Source organism: Cydia amplana, chromosome Z (assembly GCF_948474715.1).
Source record: "Cydia amplana chromosome Z, ilCydAmpl1.1, whole genome shotgun sequence".
Classification (NCBI taxonomy): domain Eukaryota; kingdom Metazoa; phylum Arthropoda; class Insecta; order Lepidoptera; family Tortricidae; genus Cydia; species Cydia amplana.
Window position 1 is genome coordinate 11,493,317 of NC_086096.1, and position 19,788 is coordinate 11,513,104.

The following is a 19,788-nucleotide window of genomic DNA, read 5'->3' on the forward strand; positions in this document are numbered from 1 at the left end:
TGAATTGTCAAATCACTTCATACAATTTACGGCTCTATACCAAACATGTATGGTTCGTTTTTGAAGGTCGATAACATATTTGTGATTTTCCAACGTGTCAGATATATAATAGGCGGTCCGTCGTCCATCCGATGTATTTGCTTTCACAGTGGAGAGATATTTATGCCAGATGAGAGTAATCAGATAATTTTGATTTTTATGAGTAATCAAATATTTTTAAGCGACCCGATCTGATAATTATGCGGATACAGACTAACGATATTTTTGCCGGCCACTAAGCATCACATATTTTTACCGAGGTAGTGTCGTCATATACTTATGCCTCCAATGGAGCATCAGATATTTTTGCATGGCTGCCCATAGTAATATATTTATGCTGGTGACTGTACCTATGTCAAGCGTTGTTATGATCTTAACTCGAGAAATGTTATGTGCTAGAATTTTATATATACGACTTTCAATGTGCCCTCAGTTGACAACGAATTTATACCAGATATTACTTTATAATGAAGCCCAGTTCTCGTGCAACTGTTTGTGGTAGGTTTTATCAATTTAGTTAGCAGGTGTCTTCTCAATAATAATAAGTCACATCTAAATATAGGTTTATATCACAACTACCACATGCAAGGCCTGAGGAAAAACAGGCCGTGTACTGTTAAGGATGATCCTATCGTAAATAAAACTTGTATGCATCGTCAGAAAGACTTAAGAGAAATTCTAAAAGAAAATTTTACTTATCTACTTATTATAGTTTTTAAAATTAATTGCAATTTTAAAATAATCGTACATATTATAAGTTACCGCGAAACAGTTAAGAGGTACATTTAAATGAGAAAAAGGAGTTACTATGCTAGGATACGGATTTATGGAACCGCCAAGTACCTACCTACACCAGTAGGAAATGTAGGTTAACGTGCGCATGGTGAAAACCCTATTTCACGAAGTAGCATGCTAAGTACGAGTGAGTGGTTTCCGGCGTGACATGCAATAACCATTTCTGTTTGTTTCAGGTTTACGTATTAGAATAGCGAACTTGTTTTTCAAACTTCTGGCGTGCGTCCTGTATATTTGCCGCGTCGTCGCCGACGGAGATCCTATTACTGCTTCCTGGTAAGTTAGCACTTTACTTAACAGAACATATTGTACATAGTTCACACTTACTTCCCACACCCAAATAAAGCGGAAAAGCCGTAACTTACACGGCCATGGTATTAGTACTACCTAACAAAGCTACGCTAAGAGTTGCGTAGAAGAAATGCTAATTCAAAGATAAATTAAACAAAAATCATGTTCATGGATAAAAAAATGGCGAGAGGGTTTCAGTTGTTTAAGTAACAATTTCATGTATTGAAAATTTATTCCCAACTAAAAGCAAATTGTATATAAGCCTTAATAATATTGACACAAAAAGTGGCGATGTTTGTTGACTCGCTGTAAAAATGCGAGCTTTGAATTTGTGGGAGCGGCCGAGACACTACTCGTTACACTGAGCCGTGAAGAGCCATCACTTGCTTGTAGAGGGAGAGTACAATGAGACGAGTCTTGTGACCGCTACCATCTCAACAACCTGCTGTGAGAGTACAATACAATACAAATATTTTCATTCCACGTTTTAGAAACGGACACACTACGAGTAGAACTAAAGGAACTAAGGGTACATGTATTAGGGCCACTTGCGCCATCCGGGGTTAGCCACTAAGTCGGGATTAACCGGTTAAACCCGGAGATACCAGTAAAGTTTAACTACGAGTTAGTGGCTATCCCTGGATGGTGCAGGGTACAAGTGGCCCTTACTATATTAAATGTATTAGGTTAGTGGAGGTAAAAAAGTAATAACTAACTAATATTATTTTTATCCTGTGTATTTTAGAAAATGTGCAAATAGAAATAATGTTATTATGATAATGGCTTTGCTAAATATTATTTTCGGAATATCAGCTGGTACCCTTTGTAACACAAACAGGTGATTTAATAGCACCGTACTTGACATTGACCGGGGGCTTGGAGTAGGACAAGTTTAGTAATAAAACGTTTTGTATCCCCCGGTAGTATTTACAATTCTAAAAACAACAGACTTTGTGTTTTACGGATTATATCCACATAAACGCAGCAGGTGCGATGTATTTTAACAAACAAACACAAACTATATTTTTAGGGTTCCGTAGGCAAAATCGCAAAAACGGAACCATTATAGTTTCCTCGTCCGTCCGTATGTCACAGCTAGGTATTTTATTCGAAAACTATAAGTTTTAATGAAATTTAGAATTAGCTGTATTCGTGTATAGGACACTGTAAGGTTATGCACTCGTTAGTTTACAACGTACGTTAGGTTAGTTTAATTTAAATAGCGAGATTGTAAAGTGACGAGTGTGTTATAATGGTTTAAAACGTGATGAGCCATTAATGGGTTTTTCCAAAAAACGTCTCTTTTTATTACGGACATAAGTGCCGCGAAAGTAGGCCCTTTTCCTTGTAACTGTAATAAGTGTAAAATTTAGTACCTAATTTAGACTACGGTCTATAGTCTAATCTAAGCTCTTTCTTCGAGCGATGGAATGGAATATCGTATCAAAGGGTACCGCAGACAGCCTTATGGGTACGCTTCCGCTGGGTTCGGACCTAAATAGGCGACCGATTCAATTCAATTTTTTTTATACTTTACCTCAAAAAGGATTGCTATAAAAACTGTTTTGTCTTGTTTCTACATTCTGTCTTATACCTACTATAATTTACAGACTGATACTATTCTATGGCTTATTATTAACCGGGCAACTAAAATATTAAACAGGAACTTTCATTGGGCATATAATAATATAATTTGGCTGTGCATTAATATTTTAGCGCCAAAAAAAATATATTAGCCTCAAATATAAGCATCATATTATTAAAAAAACTAGCAGCAAAATCAAGCCACCCAAAAAATTATGGGAACTTAAAGTGTTAGGTTGGCGTCTAAAATAATAAATTGGCAACTAATATTGTAAAGCGATCATAAAATTTAGTTTTCATCTAGTTGTTCACACCTAAGTAATCAACTAATCATAACTGAGCATATCGTTTCAGCTAGGTAGTATTTTAACACGAAAGCAGTTAAATTTAATGAATATTGGTAAATTTTTAAACAAAACACCTCAAATGGATTTACCAATACGCAATGGTCAGTATACTTATAGTCGAAATTTCTAATCATGAAACGCCTAAAAGCCATTATACCATTAGATCTTTAAATTTTTAATTACTAATTTCAATAGCTACCACTGTGTTCTGCTAGAGTCAACAGATAGGTGCGACGACGAGCGAAGCGAGGAGGAGCGTGTTAGGTTGACCGTGTAATGACCAAACAAAATATTTTAAAAGAACTTCATTTTTTAATTAATTGATAGCCGTTTTCTTTTTAAAATGTGCTTCATAAATGGTCTCCAATATATTAATTTAGTTGTCAAATAAATACTGGGTACCTGCCTAAAAATAATCAAAAGCTGTAACGGCATTAAAATACAACTCATACTGATATATTTTAAGGCTCCGTTTTTGTTGCCAAACTTAATAACTTAATTTTAGTAGCCATTTCTATTTTTTTAAACTACCCAAATTCGATTAATTAGTTGACCGGTTAAATACGTGCCCTATTCTATGTATAGGTACTTACCTGACTGGCTTTCAAATGTCTTGCCTATACAATGGCAATATAGGTTAGATTACCTAGGTTCCATTACCTTCCAAGATTTACGCTTGAGCGTTCACTGTTCCGCTTTACAGTTTATGCCCAACATGCTATTTTAAACTATATTTGGTTATAATATTTATAATGGGTATATTGTCGTATCTATACTCCATAGTAGTAGTTCAACAATCTTAAGAACTACTGTTCCCAGCCTGAGCGTAAACTTACGTAACTCGCCCGGGCATTTATTAACGCTATAAAACAAATGGCGACTAAAGTAGCGAGTGAACTATAAATAATATGGCTATTGGAGGAAGTGTAATGTACAAGTTTTAAACACTGATTTTATCTCGGTGTCAAATTTGTTCTTCTGGTAATAGATTGTTTGGATAAAACGTAAACTAGGATTAGAGCAATACGCTCATCAATCACTCTGTGTACACAATTAAGACCATTACCATTGTATACAAAGGAAGACATTTCATCTTCGTATACAAATAACAAATTGGATATCGTTTCTAATTTCCATTAGCACTAGAAGCGAAGTTCAAGTAGAGTTTTTTATTGCTTCCAGTTACGGATGTAAGGTCGGAAATAAGACTGAATTTGAATATTCCGCGAACTTAACGGAGGAGGAGTTTCAAGAACACCCCATTATCAACTGGGACGGCATAATATGGGTCAACAGACCTCTCTACCTATGGGGAGTGCAAGTCATACTAGCTATGATCTCCTTCACGGAAGCTATCCTTATAGCTTATTTAGGATATAAGGTATGAACCTCGTTGTTATGTAGTAAATCCTGAATTACGCATGACCAGCCAAAGCCCAAATGTATGTAATTGTAAACAAAAAAACCTTAAGATATTTTTTAACTTAGCTAAAATTGATATCATACATTTGGTTTGTTTGAGCCTTCCTCGTTCATCACGAAAGTACACATAAAAATGAGGTCAAATACATAAAACGGATACTGTCACATGTGTTAGTAGCGTGTTAAAGTACATAGTTTTCAGTTCAGCAGCTCGGAATGATTTCACAAGTCAATTATTGTTTGTTGTTGCAACGTACATCTTGAGTATTTACCCCTGCTGCTGATTGATAAACATGTTAAAGCATTATTTTGGATTAGATATGTAAGTATTGTTTTACATCTAGTATTTTCCCCGTGTTGCACAGATGGACTCGAATGATTATACGTAGGTGACTCGCTCGAAATTACTTCTACTCGAAAAATGATTCATAGAAATGGAGAAAATATGAAAAATGTCAATTCTACTGAAATTTCTATACTAACATCACAAAATAACGAGTAACTTGTTATCGACTTTTAAAGGATAAGAGCTAGGTAGAATTAATTATTAAATCACTACATTAGTATAAAACAAAGTCGCTTCCCGCTGTCTTTCTGTCTGTATTTAGGTATGCTTAGATCTTTAAAACTACGCAACTGATTTTGATGCGGTTTTTTTAATAGATAGAGTGATTCAAGAGGAAGGTTAATGTATAATTTATTAACGCGTGCGAATACCCGAGTATTGTATATTGTGCATCAAAGCGTATTATTGATCTACTATGCGGTGGTGAAGCGAAAAGTTGCATTTCATTCGGCAGCAAGGTTGTTATACGTCACGAGTCTTGAAGCCTCGCAACGCTTTAGTTCCTACTATTTTTTAAAATTTTTGCTCGTTTGGGTTTTAGTATAAGTTCATTTAGCACGATTGGATAACAAATGACTATATTCTTATTCATGTAATGTGTCTGCAGGGAAACATCTGGCAACAAGTTCTATCATTCCATTTCATTTTAGAAATGGTAAACACCATACCCTTTGCTTTAACTGTAAGTATTTAATAATAGATTAGAATTTAGACTAAACATACTTTACCTATAGGTAGTTTCTGACTTTACGAATTAGAATAAGTACAATTGTGCATTCTCCTCTAACGGAACAATTCACCCAACATCTTTTAAACAAGCACTTTACTTTTATAATACAATGTAACTAAACACAAACTTTATTCAAAGCCCTAATCGCTACTTCTGCAATAGTAAACTTTCTCGAATCAAATAGGGCTTCAAGAAGAAATTCAATTGCACATTGTAGGTAGGCCATAATTGGTTCCGTTTGAGGAGTAAAATCGATCCTTGCATTTAAAACACCAAGGTCAGAAGTCGCCTGTAAATAATTAATACGCCCGTGGCTTTTAATTTTGCATCAACATGCAGCGTACGCAACATAATAAGTGAAACATTTTTTTTTCAAATGCCAGTTGCCGTTTCCACCGCTCCGGAACTTATTTATACCCGTGTTTCTAAATTGCTGGCTAGCGAAGCGGTCTCTCGAAAATATGTTTGTAAGTACTTGAATTGACATGGATTAATTATTTATCAAACTCAATATTCCACACATACATATATGTACCTACCGTTTATACGAATATGAACCCTGCTAAGGCAGCTAATACGTAATAACTAATATATAACTATGTACCTATATGAATAAGTATCATTATTGTTTTATCGCCTTATAATCGGTGTTGCAATACGCTGTTTTTTTTAACTGCCGCCATTTTAAGTCTCTGTATTCTTTAGACTGAGTCTATGAGCTAAATTGTAATATTGAGAGTTACATGAATAAATAAAATAAAATGAGAATATAACTTGAATAAATACATTTCATTTTGACGTTGCAGAATGACCTTCATCGAGCGATGCAAAAATCTCAATCAGCCCTTTCACAACAACTGATGATCCTTTGTGTAACACTGTTGTGCCTCGTTTTTACAAGGTAAGTTAAGCTTTTAGTATCAAATTATGTTAGACCGCTTAAAGGTGTTAAAACGACGTATACTCATCCGAGGGGGTGAGTTAAAAATCTAGTAGCGGGAGCTAGGTATATGAGGTTGGATATCTTAAATGTGTCAATACAGGGAGTCCGGGAGACATGCCCAGGTGGGTGACTATAATTACATTTGTGTACCTAATTTCAACTCGATTAGTACCTAGATTTGGAGCAAGTCGGTCGTGGCAGACGGACGGAAAGTAAGACACACATTTATCCTACAGGGGTTTCGGTTATTTAAGGTACTTGTAACCTAAAAAATACATGAAAAATTTTAATTTGTACAAATTTATATGATGTACGGAACCCCCCTCGAAGCGCGAGTACAACACTTGTCAGATTTTTCCTAATAAATAAATATTATAGGACATTCTTACACAGACTAAGTCCTACAATAAGCTCAAGAAGGCTAATGTCTAATGCCTAATGGTAACAAATTTACGATATATATGTATGTATCCTTGGCCTAAATGTTGCCAACTATGCATTAATGAATTCAGCCGACAAGTTTACGATTCCAGTACCTACCTATTATAATATAATATTACGAATAAATTCTTTAACAAAATACTGGTATGCTACACGTCACAACGAATGTTATTAATTACTTCGAAGTGGTAATTTTTGTGAATTTGTTTATTATTCCAATTAGCGACAGGCCGCATACTTAACCAACATTCAGAGGTTTTGTCAAGTAGCACCTGTGTCTAGTATTGTAACCAAAACCATAATTATCATTCTCTTCCTTATTTAGACCATAAAATCTCTTCCCTTTGTAACCTGATACAGGCTCAGCCTAGTTTGGGGCTTACCAGACACACCTTTTGTGCATGCTACTGTATTTTTAGTTATAATCAATACATTTATTCTTATTAAATAAAAACTTTTGCAAAACCCGAGGAAGGAAGTATTCAATATATCTCCTTTTAAATTCGGTTAACCTGTCGAATCCCACGATATGACGTCACCATAAGCGTTCTGGCTCATATATGAGCCGTGGGAGCTGACAGATTAAATAAGTATTATCACACATCAGTTATCCTAATTCAGCATTTCAAATTTTCACCTTATTACTTGTATACTCATTATAAATATAGTTTAGTAAAAACCCGTTTTAAGTGAAAAGGCGTTTCCACCAGAGATGTGCGCGGATGCGTAACGAGGGAAATGTTTTTTTAAAACCAATAGAATCAGAGGAACTCATTTTAACTAGTGAAAACGCGTTTTCACTTAGGCGATACGGAAAACTATTTAGTTTTAACGAGGGAAAACTGGTTTTCACGCTAACATATTTATAACCAGATGTGGAAAGTTCAACTTTTCGGCTCTACATTAGTTGATTAATCAGTCAGTCAGGATCAAGACATACGCATCCATTAGTATTTTATTCGGCAAACAATTTTAGAATATCAAAGAAATGTGCCAGTGCCTTGCAGGCTATCTTTTGGATGGATTTAATTATAACTGTAACGATCCCCGTTTAAAACACGTATGTAATCATTGTAATCAATCTATGTTGCTTAAGTATATTACTCCCGAGAAAATGTTTGGCTGGGTGCCTTAGCCAAGGTGACAATCGCTTGCGCTAAGATAACGAAACGCTTTGTGTCTCTCTTTCACTCTTCCGTAATAATGCGATAGTGACCGTTGCGTTTCGTTCGCTACAGAGCGTAAACGATTGGTACGTTGGCTAGGCTACGCACCCTAGTATTGGTGGGTACGTTGTTGTTTCGATTATGGCGTAATAAATTCATTTATGCAACCTTTTAAGGGTTCACCAATTCACGTTTTTATGGCTCTTATGTAGAGCGAATATTGCTTGAAAAGCTTTCGCAGCCGTAAATATAATTTTCCTTAAAATAATTAAGTGACACGAGTTCGGTTCTACAGCAGATATGCTTTTTCTATTTTGTGTAAAGACAAGAACTTCTAATGGGGATATTAAAATGATATACCTTCAACCTTTCAGCGTATGTGGCATCCAGCACTTTCAGAGAGCGGGACACCGGCACCTGAACCTTTTCCAAGCTACCTACTTCGTGGTGGTAACGTTTTCCACGGTGGGGTACGGTGACTTCGTGCCGGACATCTGGCCGTCCCAGCTGTACATGGTGATAATGATTGGCGTCGCGCTCGTCGTGTTGCCCACGCAGGTATGTCGTGCCATCGCACTTAAACAATTAACTTACGCCCATTATTACCACGTGTGTACCTATATACTGTGTACGTTTAGACATCGACGATGCCCTCAAGGGCATCAGGCGAAAGTTACACATTCGATATTAATGTCCTCGCACCTGACAGCTAATTGCCGTAAAAAGCAGCGTAGGTTTTGAAGAGTAACACTTTTCGTTCAGCCGTCCTTAGGTTTATTTCAGGGGTGGGCAAAATATCATTGATGTTGATCTAAATTCACGCCTACCAATGTAATATTTGTATTTTTTTTTGTCATGTTAGAACAGATATACTGATATCAATGTTAAATGTATTAAAACATTGCAGAGACCAACTTAAATCGACGCATTATCCGTGAATGTTATGTATGCCCTGTTTTAGTTAATCAATTTAATTATGTCAACCCAATGAAATAACCACAATAAATATAAATATGAAATTTAGGTACGCAAATCTCAATATCTACGTACGAAAACAATACCGTCTCATGAATTTTTTGATTCACTCTGAAATCAGTTATTGTTGTTTTTCAGTTCGAGCAACTCGCATTCACGTGGATGGAGAGGCAAAAACTAGGTGGTTCTTACTCGTCCCACCGTGCCCAGTCCGAGAAACACGTTGTGGTGTGTTCAACAACACTCCACGCGGATACTATCATGGATTTCCTTAATGAATTCTATGCTCATCCCTTGCTTCAAGATTACTACGTGGTGTTATTGTCGCCGATGGAACTGGATACAACAATGAGAATGATTTTGCAGGTAATGCGCGTCCTAAATCTTAAATTTATTAAATTGGATCCGAAACGAAATTAAAAATAATTGCAAAGCTTGCGGCGGCCAATACATTTAGCCTAATTCCCGGTGACCCAACGTTTAGCGATGAATAGCTTCAACGAGTTTAACCTACATTGGCCGAAATCTATTTTTTTATGTGGCAGGAGTATTAATAAAATTCAGTAGAATAGGATTTGAGCCCACGCTAACTATAAAATAACTTTAAATTACTGTAACTTTTTTTAATGAGCACACCCAAAATAATTACCTAGGTACTTCAAAATGAAGGTACTTCATTAATACTATTAACTGTGTTCTGTATTTATCTCCCGTAAGTGAATTCAATATGATCTAAGACATACCTAGGTACCTTGGTATGTATGTATAAGGACCTGCATTTTTACAGGTGCCAATTTGGGCTCAACGTGTCATTTACATACAAGGTTCGTGCCTAAAAGACACGGATCTAATACGAGCACGCATGAACGAAGCCGAGGCATGTTTCGTGCTAGCGGCCAGAAATTACGCCGACAAAACGGCCGCCGACGAACACACTATACTAAGGTACCTATTTCAAAATAATACATTACTAAATATACAGAGGCCGGAAAAGAAGCTTAATATCTATTTGGCCGTCAAGCCAAACGCTGAAGCATGTTTATTGTTATTCGCAAACATGCAATGACATTAAACCGCAACAAACAGTGTAATCGAATTATACATTGAAATTGTTTCAATTGTCCCACCAAAATGTTTATTTACGCGTGCGTATTTTGTCTGTGCTGTTGATATCACGGAAATGATAAGAAGGAATCTGAATTTATGTGGTTACTTCATTAGTTATAAACACGGTGTTTTATTCAAAGTCCGTTAATTCCAAGGGTACATTCCTGAGCTTAAATCTCGATACTACTAAGTTAGTATCGAGATAAATAAGTATGTATTCCTTCCTTCATCATTTCAGTACCTATTTTTTATGCATAATGTATCTATTTTGAATTCCCAACAAACCATTTCTTTATTCCGACAGATCATGGGCGGTTAAAGATTTTGCGCCGGACGTTCCTCAGTACGTGCAAATATTTAGACCGGAGAACAAATTACACGTTAAGTTCGCCGAATTCGTAGTGTGCGAAGACGAGTTTAAGTATGCGCTGCTTGCGAACAACTGCACGTGTCCGGGAGCGTCCACACTGGTCACGCTGCTGCTGCACACCAGCAGGGGACAGTGAGTAGGCAACCGCGACGTTTCCTACTACACACATACCTAACAATCGTTATTTGTTTAACCCCTCGTGCTAATATTGATATCCGACCAGCGAAAGATTACAAAATTGAACCACTAGGGGAACAAGTACAGTTGGAAAAGTGAAATCTTGAGCGTTAATATGGGATTAAGGCACGAGGGTTAAACAAACTTCTGCCGAGTGAAACACAAAATTGTTTCACCACACCAACGCGAGTAAATATGAAACATTACAAAACAATTCCAAATGAACATTACTTATTTAAATATTTTTCATTCAAAATTATCAGTTAAACGTAAAAATCTATCGGGCAACATGAGGAAATAACTCAAAATTTGCATCAGATTACTTTGCCACTCTTTTGGATAAAATGCATCTTTCTCATTAGGGTCTGAAGAATAAAGAGAGCCTTTACCAGCTGGTGTGGTGAAAATTTAATTAATACTTGTACTTTTCCAATAGGGAAGGACAGCAGTCCCCAGAGGAATGGCATCGACTGTACGGGAAATGTTCCGGAAATGAGATATATCACATCGTCCTCGGAGACAGTCGATTTTTTGGAGAATACGAAGGAAAAAGTTTCACATACGCAAGTTTTCATTCTCACAGAAAGTATGCATTTTATATGTTACTCCAGGCGAATACATTCAGGATAAATACGCGATATTTCATCAACAATTTAACGACATCAAAAACTTTTATGCTTTCAAGGTACGGTGTGGCCTTAGTGGGGGTACGTCCGGCGGAATTACCCGAATTCTATGAGGAAACGATACTTTTGAACCCCGGTCCTCGTCATATCATGAAAAGTAGCGACACCTGTTATTATATGAGTATCACGAAAGAAGAAAATTCGGCATTTGTTATATCAGAGAAACAGATCGAAAACAAACCAATTATACCTAAAGACCAAACCGCATGTAGTCTGCTTTCGAACGACAAGAAGCCCGGCGATCCGGAGGAGGGCTGTGGCCAGCAGAAAAGCACTGACGGTAGTAACGTCGCTCAATACGAACTCCCACAAGTGATTCTCCAAGCTCCCGCGAGTTCCACACCAAACGCATCGCCATCACGCATCAACCAAGCTAATACTGTATCATCCGCTAAGTTTACTGTCGCTGGCTGTGAGTGTCACAGTTGGATTACACCCCAAGTAGATCGAATACAGCTTCGCCAATCATCTATCAACACGTGTATTCGATCCACTTTATAATGCATTCGCTTATGTCGCTCTATGGTACCAGCATAAATAATGTTCCCAACAAGATATTATCGCTTTCTTCCTAACGTCATATTTTTGGGAGTGACCTAGTTTCTGGCCTAAGCACTCGACAACTTTGAATTACGTAATGGAAACCTTCTGGAATGCGGTTCTTAGATTAACACATTCACTGCCAAATAACACGCCAGGCGTGTCATGTTGTATTGGAAAATAGAATTAAGTGCTGTAAATGTAAACTCTACTCAACTCGTTTTGTTTTTCTGAATGACTATCAAAATATTCAAAATTCTCCGTTTATAAGCGACAAAGGGAAAACAATATCGGTAATTCAACTTTAAAGACGTTGTTCACTTTTCCTTCAATATAATAGAACATACAAAAGTGTGAACATTAAATAAACGCGTAAAATTACAGATCAAGTATCCCTCGATCAGTCAGTAAATATATAATGAGCGAGAGATATTTCAGAGACGCTATGCTATAACCAGAATAAATATTCAAAAAACTTTTATGCCACTCTTTAAAATTATTTCGCGTCGATAGCCACGTACTGTGTTTTTTTTTGTTGGCTGAGAGACCAACAAGCACCGCGATAATACCCTGGCAGCAAACGTCTAATTACGACTATAAATTCCAGAATGTTTCACATTAATTCGTTTAACTGTTGCTTGTATCTGTCACAGTAAAATTGTAAACACTCGTCAGTTTATAATCTCGCTATAGTTAAATTATAAACTGCATGGCCGTAGGAACATTACAAACTAACGTAACCTACGATATATTGTAAAATACTAACGGGTTCACAATCTTACGGTGTCATATCCAATTGAAAGTGTTATTTGGTAGAGTCCCAATGATTATAAATAGTCGGACAGGCCTGTGTCAGTAGAACAATCTCGTCTCGCCCTCTTATCTCCTGAACCAACTAACTGCATGAAGCCTGGTTTTCAGAAAAAAAGTTTGCGTTGATTGTAGAGCTATGTATGATATTATACCTATTTTAAGCAAATACTTAAATAATTAACAAGTAAAAATTATGGATAAAAGCTACTGATATAGTACGAGTATATACTCGTATCACTACATAGTATAAAACAAAGTCGCTTCCCGCTGTCTGTCTGTCCCCATGTATGCTTAGATCTTTAAAACTACGCAACGGATTTTGATGCGGTTTTTTTAATAGATAGAGTGATTCAGGAGGAACGTTTATGTATAATTTGTTAACCCGCGCGAAGCGGGGGCGGATAACTAGTAATAGTAACATATAAATCAATAATTCAGTATTATTAATAGCTTAACTTTTGGGTATGTCTACAGGAAAAGACGTGAACACAGTTTTGTGTTTGACCCAGAGAAGCAGTGTTTGACAAGTCTGTTCAGAGAAGCGGCGCTGTTTTTGTTTGTTAAGAATCCTATTCCCATTTATTTACTCGTAGGAATTAGTTGTACATATTAATAGTAAAAATAATAGACACGCTCATTAAAGATGGTTTGTTAGCTACGTTCTACTGCCGTGCCGGCAGGTCCGACTTTTGTCCAATGTATGGAATACCTCGCGCTTGACTGTCAGTTGATTAAAGATCGATTTGCATACTTAACGAATTTTTTTGAAGGGCGAAGAGTGGGTTGTCAACGACCACTTGTACAGTCAGCATCAATAGTAGCGGATGAAACAATGCACCATAAGTTTCGGATCTTTTCCAAACAGAGATAACTATATCTCGATAGATACTGATTTATAAATTATAATGTGGTACGTCCCACAATAAATAACTGATTTGCAAGACGAAGTGTTCCGTGAACAAAGTTTTGTACGGAACACTAAAAAAGGAATAGTTATTTGTACAACAAGAGATCAAAGTTTGATATTTCTTAGAGTGCTTATTTTGAGTCCCGTGCAAGCGAAAGATTCTATAGTAGATTCACGAGCGTAGCGAGTGAATCTAATTTAGAATCTTGAGCGTAGTAAGGGACTCAAAAGCGCACGAGATGTAAATAACTTTGATCTCGTGTAGTTCATAAAACTTTTCACCTCAGCAGTAAGAACATTTAGACAACCCGAAAAATGTAATCCTTCTTCATCACTTACCTATTTAGTCATGTTTCTTAAGACATATGTACTAACAATTAAGTATAATTACCACAATCAAACACAATAACAAACAAACAAACGTAGTAAATTTCAGTAAAATAGGTAATATATGAAAACAACGACCATCAATTGATTGACATTTGAATCGGCAACTTTTTTTTTGTAAAAAAAAAAACATTGTAAGATACGGTCCGAATTACGGATACTTACTATTTGTAAACTATTGTAGAGATTCTTAAAAGTATAATTATTTATTTTACGTGATATACTGTGTATTTTTTGAGTTCATTATTTTAATCGTACAATAAATTACGTAAAATATAGTGTTTTTATCAAATCTGAAACTTTATTTTCATTAATTACATATTAAGAATTCATACTTGTATGTGTTTTGGAACGATGCGTTCTGACGGTTTTCGGGGGTCTATTATAAACCGTCAATATACCGTTGAATGTCGTTTGAAATTTTTTTTATCTCTTTCTTTTTGCTAACGACGTGAAAGGGACAGAGATAATAAAATCCAAGTATTTCGAATTTGTATTAGACCCCGCATGTTGAAATGACATTTGAATATTAAGGTCACTTGAATGTCATTTTGTCTCACTCAGTGAGCAAAATGCGATTTTGCTCACTGTTTTTAAGTAGCAAAGTACCCTTGTTCGAGCTGCTGAGGTGAAAAAATATTTAACATTTATATCTCGATAGTTCGCGTTCAAAAAACAGATATTAGTTTTATTTTTTCTGAATGTTAACATTTACATTAAAACATATTTTTCACCTCAGCAGCTCGAACAGGGTACTTTGATTCTTAAAAACAGTGAGCAAAATGCGATTTTGCTCACTGAGTGAGACAAAATGACATTCAAGTGACCTTTATAGTCAAATGTCATTTCAACATGCGGGGTCTAATTAAAGTTCGAAATACTTGGGTTCTATTATCTCTGTCCCTTTCACACTGTTAGCAAAAAGAAATAGACAAAAAAAAGTTAAAACGACATTCAACAGTATATTCACGGTTTATAATAGACCCCCGAAAAACTTCAGACCGCATCGTTCCAAACCACGTACGAGTATGAATTCTTAATAATTAATAAATAAAAATCAAGTTTAAGATTTGATAAAAACTGATAAAATACTATATTTTAGGTATTTTATTGTACAATAACGAACTCAAAAAATACACAGATCATCACGCAAAATTAATTATTTTACTTTTAAGAATTTCTACCATAGTTGACAAATAGTACGTATCCGCAATTCGGACCGTATCTTACAAAGATTTTTTTTACAAAAAAAAAGTTTGAAGTGTCAGTTAATGTTTGTTATTTCTATATTATTTTAATGTAATTTATTATTACGTTTTGTTTTTGTGTTCCATTGCGGTAATTAAACTTAATTGTTTGTATATCTTAAGAAAACATGAGTGCAGGTATTAAGTGATGAACAAGGATTACATTTTTCAAGTTGTCTAATAGGTATGTTCTCACTGCGCTGAGGTGAAAAATGTTGTGTACTACACGAGATCAAAGTTATTTACATCTCGTGCGCTTTTGAGTCCCTTACTACGCTCAAGATTCTAAATTAGATTCTCTATAGATCTATTATAGAATCTTTCGCTTGCACGGGACTCAAAATAAGCACTCGAAGAAATATCAAACTTTGATCACTTGTTGTACAAATAACTATTGTTTTCATTAGAAAATGGTGAATACTTTTTCATTTCTCATGCTCTGAAAGAAAGTCATTGTTTTTCTGCATAAAAGGTGTGCAATAAATGATACGTTTCTGCACTAGAGCATTTTACGTTACAAGTACGATTTATTTTTTATTTTTACGATAGGCAATTGTAATTCGTGCAGTATGATCCGCAACCTTGGATGCTTACTGTAGGTAGTATGCAAGCAACCTGTTCTGGGAAGTAGGTAGGTATAAATCAAGTTCCGTGTGCTGCGAGCAGAAGAAGGCCAAGCTTTTCAAAAGATCCTAGTCAATGTTATCTTTTTCTATTACCTCTGAATGTTTGATAAATAAATTAACATTTCCTATTTGATCTTTGGGAAAACTTCAAGTTCAACTGAATATTATTCAATGTTCTTGATCATAACGTATTGATTTTTAATTTTTTAATAAGCAGACACGTCTGCGAACGACGCTATTAAGCTTAGAATAAATTTAAAAGTGGAAAAATTACTGTCTTGGGTGAGACTTGAACTCACGGCCTCTGGATCGATACTCCAGAGGCCGTGAATTCAAGTCTCACCTAAGACAGTATTTTTTCCACTTTTAAATTTATTCTAAGCTTAATAATGTATTTAATTGAGATTCACACGAACCCGCCGCCAACAACATTTACGAACACAACAGGGTGCGAGCCAACATGCCAATAGTTTGTGCTCCGTAGCAAACGAAAGGAAACTGTCACTGTTGCACTAATATGGAAGAGTGATAGAGAGACACAAGAGCGTTTTGTTGTCGTAGCGCAAGCGATTGTCACCTTGACTAGGCACCCAGTTATTAACATTAACGTAACAATACCTATCTATGTCTCGTAAGTATGTACTAGTTTACGTTGCTAAAAATTTTTATAAAAAGAAAATAAAGCGAGTAGAAGTTTTGAATTTAAAACTTCTACTGGCTCTAATTTCTTTAGAATTACAATTCCTAGCAATGAAAACTTAGTACCAGACATGTCATGTCATTTCAGAATTTTGTTTTAAAATGAGAGCGTATCTTTAAGTGTATGGCGGCGACTAGATTCGTGTGCCTCTTAATAAATAAATATGTACATATCATGCTTACAACAAAACGGAATACCTGTTAAATGAGCTTATTACTTCGCTGTAACAATAGCTCAGACAAAGCGTAGGTTCATTGAATAATTTTCTAGCATTAACCTTGTAACCGCCATAAGTGACATGATATGCCTACTAGTTTGAGACAGGCATGCTCATGCGTGCATACAGCGGTAAAATATTACACCAAAACATGGGTTGATTAGGCGTTTAAAAGGTTTTGTAAATATATGTTGTGCACGGGCTCACGTTTAAATAGAACGTCTTAATGAAACATCTACTTCGCGCTCCAACTACAGGGGCCCGTTTTTCAAAAACTTGTAACTTGTAATACAAGTGGAAGTCCCTTTCTAACAAAAGCAGTCAAAAAGTGATATCCACTTGTATTACTTCTTACAAGCTTTTGAAAAACGGGCCCCAGTGCCCTGTTTATCAAAAGCTTGTAACTTGTAATACAAATGGAAGTCCCTTTCTAACAAAAGCTGTCAAAAAGGGACTTCCACTTGTATTACAAGTTACAAGCTTTTTATAAACAGGGCACAGGTCTAATCTTTTCAGTCGTTAAATGAGCTGTTTGTCTTCTAACTTCTATGTTTGATATCAATTTTTATGATATAAATAGCAATTAGCGCGGCATAATGTATTTCTACGTCTATTTAGATGTGTGCCTGTATTGTTATGCATGCTTACGAGTGTTCTGTTTGAAATTAGATTGAGCGTGGAGGGTTATTGAGTCAATCATTTTCCTGGTATACCAACGGTACCGTTATAATACGGAACGCGTGTGTATAATTGATGAAATGTAATTTGCACCGATCTCCCGAACATCTTGTACCTAATAACATTTAGTCAACCATAAAACAGACTACACTTTGCACGTATCCGTGTGTGCAGGGCACATTTTTATTTGTCTATTTGCACAAAAAATGTTACCAACAAGAATTAAAAACGTACCTAAATCGGAGATTTCGTGACGTCTTAAAACTATACTTGGTAACCCAAAGCGCAGAGTGAAAATAACAAGATGATCAGTACCAACCTATTAAGAAATATCGATCACTCAGCGCATAGTTCTCATAAAAAATTAAAGATAAATAGAGCAGAAGCCAGGCCACTAGGTCGGGCTCGAGCATGCAATATAACCATGCGCCTCGTGCACTCGACACATACCTACCTCGTAATTGTTGTTATATGTATATATAATGCGACTTTTTATTGGCATAGATTGTGCCGGTTTTGGTATTTATATTAATGTTATTATGTTATGCAACGTAGATCTGGATTTATAATGCCTGCTAATCCACTCTAAACATTTAAAATGACGCATTTATTTGCATATTCGAGACTCATTTGACACAACATTGACCTACATACTCGTATCATGACACTCGCTACGTATGAAATATCGTTGAAATAATTTAAGACTTAACTGTTATTCATATGATTTTGAAGCGTTTATACATGTTCATCATTTGTCCTGTCATACACAGCTAAATATGGGGAAGGCACCTCTGCGTCGGACTCTAGAACGTGCCTGAAAGACTCGCCTGGTACTGATAGTGCCACTGACAGCCATCTACTATTGCCTAAACCAGACAATACAAATTTCCTCAGCCCGGATGCCCTGAATTACCGGAGAGGTACTGTCGGTTGTTGTTGTTAATTTAATTTATTTTGTTTGTTCTGCAGCTACAATTCATTTAACCTTCGTATTTTCCATTCTAATTCCGAGGTTTAGGTTTGGGTTTGAAGATGTTAAATAATATAAAATGAATGTTGGTGTGGGGCAGGGAGTCGTCGGCCGTCGATACTGCCGGTGCCCGACATGGTGACGAGCAGCCTGAACATCCCGAGCGACGCGGCGGACGACGACGCCGCCGACGAGAGCGAGGATGAGCTGGAAGACGACGTGCCGTGGCGCTCGCCCTCCGAGAAGATCGCGTAAGCTCCCACCTGCGCTCGCTTCCCCGCATCTACATGCACGCTATAAACGCCGTAAACACATTCTCTCTCGATTACATTTTATTATCCTTTCACTAAAAGATAAACGTATTACACCTAAATAGTTGAATTTCTTACTTCTACGCACATAGAGCTATGATACTACATTGCTTACAATTTTATTTCCTATAACTGTGTTTCAATTAAGAATCCATTGTCACAGTGAAGTATTGTTGTTATTATTATACTTGTTTTAGCCTGTACAGTCACTCTAGATAGCCGAACAGGATCACGCAAGCTGCATGACTCCCGCACAATACGTTGTGTTCCTCATTGTTCTTACATGTAAGTGTATTTTGCTTAGCTTTCATTGTTTTCTTTTGGCATCGCTTATTACATTTATTATCTTCCATGGAATGTTTGGTAAAATGTTTAAAATTTCCATGTTATTCAAACTTACTTGATTGCCCACATCTTACTTCATGTAGTTGTCAAGAGTAGTTTTTTAACTACTTTTAAATATTTTTCATGAGTCATGAGAAAATGTATAGCGTATACTCCGAGCATTTAAATTGAGGCCAAACAAGTACCTAAGGCTAAGATAAAACCAAGGCAAATAAAGCTTTTAAACAGGTACTTTTTAATTTCACATAGTTCTACTAGATGTTTAGTAATAAACATGTAATGTTCAGTGATATTAACTATGTGGCGAAGTAATTGATATAAAAAAATGTATTTCGCGGTATTTATTAAGCTTTGGTTTGATCTTACCAGTCTTAACCTCTCTGTATAGCTGGCAACGCACTGTGTTTTTTTTTCCTGATAAACTTTGCCGCAAGGCACGACAGCGCGGCATAATATACTTACTAAGAATTAAGAATACACTGAAAAAAATATGATCTATCGAGCACACATTAAAATGATTTCATTAAGATTAACTGCTTTTACAATATCAGCAAATGTACGTACGTTCGTACGTAACGTACAAACAGTAAACTTTACTGCTTGGTTCGATAGGCTCATGTGGAACTGT

The 19,788-nt window shown here is 36.1% G+C and overlaps 1 protein-coding gene across 2 annotated transcripts in view; it reads left to right on the top strand.

Annotated features, from left to right (window-relative positions):
• LOC134661320 (potassium channel subfamily T member 1) overlaps positions 1-19,788 on the top strand; it is a 98,274-nt gene that overhangs the window by 65,187 nt on the left and 13,299 nt on the right. For both annotated transcript variants that reach the window (XM_063517323.1, XM_063517325.1), the window contains exons 3-15: positions 1,011-1,110; positions 4,239-4,437; positions 5,432-5,506; positions 5,938-6,021; positions 6,361-6,455; positions 8,479-8,662; positions 9,218-9,445; positions 9,867-10,024; positions 10,491-10,688; positions 11,170-11,319; positions 11,419-11,831; positions 18,305-18,454; positions 18,605-18,755. In XM_063517323.1, the coding sequence (XP_063373393.1) occupies positions 1,011-1,110; positions 4,239-4,437; positions 5,432-5,506; positions 5,938-6,021; positions 6,361-6,455; positions 8,479-8,662; positions 9,218-9,445; positions 9,867-10,024; positions 10,491-10,688; positions 11,170-11,319; positions 11,419-11,831; positions 18,305-18,454; positions 18,605-18,755 (2,185 nt within the window). The remainder of the gene's footprint in view (positions 1-1,010; positions 1,111-4,238; positions 4,438-5,431; positions 5,507-5,937; positions 6,022-6,360; positions 6,456-8,478; positions 8,663-9,217; positions 9,446-9,866; positions 10,025-10,490; positions 10,689-11,169; positions 11,320-11,418; positions 11,832-18,304; positions 18,455-18,604; positions 18,756-19,788) is intronic.